This window comes from Lottia gigantea, assembly GCF_000327385.1.
Source record: "Lottia gigantea unplaced genomic scaffold LOTGIsca_38, whole genome shotgun sequence".
Classification (NCBI taxonomy): Eukaryota; Metazoa; Mollusca; class Gastropoda; family Lottiidae; genus Lottia; species Lottia gigantea.
The window spans coordinates 836576-841804 of NW_008709295.1; the positions used below are offsets into that span (position 1 = coordinate 836576).

General features: G+C 32.0%; 1 protein-coding gene across 1 annotated transcript in view; it reads left to right on the top strand.

Annotated features, from left to right (window-relative positions):
• The first annotated feature begins 818 nt into the window (after positions 1–818).
• Positions 819–5229, top strand: part of LOTGIDRAFT_217260 (hypothetical protein) — a 16318-nt gene continuing 11907 nt past the window's right edge. Inside the window, exons 1-3 of the mRNA XM_009059202.1 lie at positions 819–980; positions 3897–3995; positions 4538–4699. Coding sequence (XP_009057450.1) covers positions 828–980; positions 3897–3995; positions 4538–4699 — 414 coding nt within the window. The 5' untranslated portion in view covers positions 819–827. The remainder of the gene's footprint in view (positions 981–3896; positions 3996–4537; positions 4700–5229) is intronic.

The following is a 5229-nucleotide window of genomic DNA, read 5'->3' on the forward strand; positions in this document are numbered from 1 at the left end:
ACACAACAGAGACTGCAGTTTTTATCTGATTTTAATGAAATTTGGTATGGTCATAATATTGGTTTTGAGTTATTGCCCTTGACTTATAAGGAAGAACGCACCAAAATTTGTTTTATCGATGTAATGACATTTAGTGTGATCATTTATGTCTAAGAGATCTTGGACATGAGCGAATTTGAAGACTTTTTCGATGAATGATGAAAATTGATGTGCATATTTTGATATCATAGAGTCTGGATACAGTGTTAATCGAATTTAAACTACATATAAATAAATGTGTATGTTGATTAGACATTGTTCTTGTTTGAATTTGATGATTATTTGATAAACAGCTTTTTAGGTACTGCCTTGACTTACATGTAGGTAGGCTATTAATTGAAGACAGTCATGAAAGCAGTGTGATTTTGATAATTTAGTGTAGGCTATTTGGGTTAGTTTTATTTAAAAAGATTGTGTGGAGAAAGTTAGTATTCGTTAACCTGATGAACGCGTGTTTGAAATTTGGTCTGTCATGACCATGAAAATCTTGAGCCAAACTGAAAGTAGTCTATACCACTACATTTTATCAACATCTGCTTGACTTGCCACTGCACACCAGACGACAATCTTAATATATCCTTCCGCATATAAATCTCTCGTCATCTTACAAAATCTGAAAGAAATGCAATTTCAAACATCAAATTCCAAATCTAGATCAAAATTTAGTCAAAACTAGCCATGTAAAAACCCCATAAGAGGATTTATAAAAAATAACGCGGACTAGGCTAATATTTACATGAAAAAAAGTTTTAGTGGTCTGAATCCGTATCTCTCTTCATGAAATCAACATGGATGTACAAGCAAACATTGATACGGAAAAGCTAGTGTTAGATCTGTTTGAAGTTGAGGGTGTCAAGTTTGGCAACTACACTTTGAAAAGTGGAGTTCAAGCCCCTGTTTATATTGATTTACGTGTAGTAGTATCGTATCCTGAGTTAATGGTAAGAGTAACCTACCGGAATGACTGAAAAAAATGTGCTCTGGAGGGGAGATGATAAAATTATAAATCCTGCTTATGTCCCTTGACTAGCTTATTTTTCCACGTTAATTCACAAAATTGAACACTCTTTAACATTTTCTGAAATCTTGTCACACGAAAATCTGTTGTTTATTGGTGTGTTGCGATTTTCTTTATGAATCCCTCACCTTGACACATAATATTCATGAGTAACCAACTGGACAATGGCTGCTAAATGCATCACCTATTTTCGAGTAAAACACGTTGTATGGAAACCCAGTGGTATGATTAACTTCTCTTAGTATCTATCTTTAATAACATTTCCTAATAACTAATGACAATCCCTTTAAAGAACAATGATTTTTTTTAAAAAAATAGTGATTGACCAAATAAGATTGGCCTAAAAGGTAGGAGTGATTTATTGTGAGTCATTGAAACTACCTAAGAATATGGCCCACATTGTGACTTCGTTCATTGGACTACATTCTAGCAGACAACACTTCAAATTCCGATTACAGCTTGGGATTATAAAGAAATTAGGCCGATAAAAAATTGTGATAATTGGTAAACGTTGAAATGGGCCATTTTATATTTGTCAAAGTAGACATTAATACATTTTACCTTACTTGAAACTACTGGATTCATTCTACTAGCTGATATTGTACAAATAACCCATGTTTATCGAAACAAGCAAATGCAGAGATCACTCACGGTCGCACATGTAAATCATTAATCATTTCCGGAGATGTACGAAAAATAGGTTAGCACAAAATTAGGTTAGGCCTACTTGACCATATTGTTGGCATATGAAACAAAGACACAATGCCTTATTTAAAACATTTTTTAATACAGTTTCCAAAATCTGACTCTCAGGTTGAGAGTCTCAGCTCATAACTTCTGTTTAGAGACCGCGAGATGTTTTGATTGAAAATGAAATACATGTCATATTAATTTGTCCATTTTATGAAGAATTCAGGCAAAAGTGTATAAAAATAAATTATTAGAAGAACCCATGCTTATTATTATTTATTATCCATCGAAAAGTTGTCAGAAATTAAAAAACTTAGTATGTTTCTTTGCCAATCACAAACAAAGAGATTGAAACAACTAACATAAAGGTCACTCTGTTTATATGAAAATATGTTGTTTTATTATACGCCCACATCTCTCTATGTGGACGTATATTGTCAGCACCCTTGTCCATCGGTCCCTCCGTCCGGATGTTTCGTTGTTACCATCCGCATGCCGTGAAGGGCTTATATGGCTGTGCTCCACTATCTTAATCTTTGTTTGTATTTTGTGGTTGTGTTTTGTATATTAATTGTGTTTTGTATACCTTATCTGATGGGCAGATATGACAAAGAAAATAAAGAATTTGAAATTTGAATTTGACCAATATGAAGATAAGCTTACTGATGCTTCAGGGACATTGTTGCATAGTTAAAACACACTTAGCTCTATATCCACATTTCACTAATTTAAATTATCTCTATATCCACATTTCACTAATTGAGATTAGCTCTATATCCACATTTCACTAATTGATATTAGCTCTATATCCACATATCACTAATTTAAATTATCTCTATATCCACATTTCACTAATTGAGATTAGCTCTATATCCACATATCACTAATTTAAATTATCTCTATATCCACATTTCACTAATTGAGATTAGCTCTATATCCACATTTCACTAATTGATATTAGCTCTATATCCACATATCACTAATTTAAATTATCTCTATATCCACATTTCGCTAATTGAGATTAGATCTATATCCACATTTCACTATATGATATTAGCTCTATATCCACATATCACTAATTTAGATTATCTCTATATCCACATTTCACTAATTGAGATTAGCTCTATATCCACATATCACTAATTTAGATTATCTCTATATCCACATTTCACTAATTGAGATTAACTCTATTTCCACATTTCACTAATTAAGATTAGCTCTATAACCACATTTCACCAACCAAGATTAGCTCTATTTCCACATTTCACTAATTGAGATTAGATGTATATCCACATTTCACTAAAAATTTAAGATTTCAGTTTTGGATACAAAAACATCTACATTAACACTACAAAAAGAGAAGAGGTATTCCCTGACAGTAAATCTGGACAATATATTGGTATCATGATAAATACTGGTAGGCCTATAGGAATTCATATTGTTTCATTAACATATATAAGCTTTCTGAAATATCTTCATATCATGATACTATATTAAGTTTATTTCCAATGGTAAAATATTTAGAAAGAAAAAAAAACACATTTTTATCAAAAACCAGAAGGTTAAAAATTGTACCTTATATATCACAATATATATACATGTATATTTCTTGTGATACAAGCTTATTAGTATGATGTTGTGCACTTGAACCAATATCGATCATCCCAGCCCTATCTGACAACCCCTTTTTAGACCAAATTACTTTATCAACTGTACAGTATGTAGCCTTTTTTCAACATGTCACCCATATTGAAAAATGGCATTATCCAAAAACTGATATTACACTTAAAGGAAATTACTTCACATAAGGGAAATTTCTTCAAATGTAAACAAAACTACTTTTGTCAAGTGTTAAAATGTAGACGTTTTTTGTCTCAAAAAGTGAATTTAAGTGTATTTTTAGCAACACAATGTTGTTCCTGCAGCATTGGTAAGCTTAAATCATTGATTTTCTTGTCTTTGAAGCATTAAATTAAATAAAATAGAAAAAACTTTATAGTTTGCTTAGACAACAGCCCAAATTTGTAGAAAATCATAAATAATTCACATTTGGGTATAATGAGTTATCTACAAAGGAAGATTAAGATAAGAATATTAACTAGATTGATGTCAAATAGATTCTATATTATGGAATATCCAATATTTTTAGGTTCGGGTAAGTGAAATGTTATGGAAAGCCAGTCAAAATGTGAAGTCTGAATATAAATCAATTTGTGGTGTACCATATACAGCTTTGCCACTTGCTACGGTAGGTAAAGTTTCTTAAAGTACCCAAATGGAATTTAAAATGTTAATAATTGTATTATTATGATGCAAGGATACTCCATGGAACCCCTATTATTCACATAGCTAGAAGTATTTGATAAGAATATTGAATCACAAAATAGACTGAAAGCTACAGGTGCGCCATTTGGGGGGGTCAATTTGAGTGTTTAATATATGTAAAGTCTTAAGAAGTACTAGAAATGTACGAAAATGGCATAATTCCTTTAAAAAGTACTGCAAACTAGGATATTTACGTTATCATTTTAACATTCAAACATGGGAAATTCTGGACACATAGATTTGAAGTCTCAAATTTCGATGGTGAGCTGTGAACACTCACACTGATTGGCTAAGCTAGAAAATTCCTGCTTCTGAGACTAAGGTCCCTTTAAAATTTGATCAGTAAAAAGTGTTTCTTGTTTACTGAACTACTTGGAAGCAGCCATTTGAAAGAGAGGTTTTGTAAGGCTTTGTATCGCTGCCTATTCCAAGAAAATTGCCTTATGATTTACACAATAATTACAGTGTATTTCTGCTAAAGAAAATATTCCTATGTTAATCCGAAGAAAAGAAGCTAAAGGATATGGTACTAAGAAGTTAATAGAAGGAAAGTATAATGATGGAGATAACTGTTTAATTATAGAAGATGTTTGTACTAGTGGGTCTAGTGTATTAGATACTGTACAGGTAACTTCAAATATTCAACTTATACATTTTCATCTCATTTCAAAAGTCCTATAATTATATATACTAGAGCCACACTTGGCAAAGAGTGGCCTTTGCTACTGTGGCAAATTGCAAGAGACCCTGAAGAAACCAACCTTCTAGGTTAATTAGGTCACATGCCAGAACTGTCTAAAGTTACAACATTTTCTGTGTTTGGAAGGTTGTGAAACCGGAAGTAGACGTCCGACATCAGAAATGAAAATATCAGCGAATAGCCAAAGTCAACGACCTTTGACCTTGTAAAGGGGAATATCAACAAAGGTCAAGCTCACGAAATATATGTCATCAAATTTTCAAAATGCATATGTCTATTTATCCTGAAGCTGTCATTGGACTTCAATTATGTAGGTATAGATCGATGGCCAAGGTCAATGAACTTCGATCCTAAAAAGGTCAAGGTCAACAAAGGTCAATTGAAAAAATTTAAAAATATTGAAATCATTGAAAATCCAAAACCATTCTTCTTTTGAACTATAAAGCTGAAACAATAA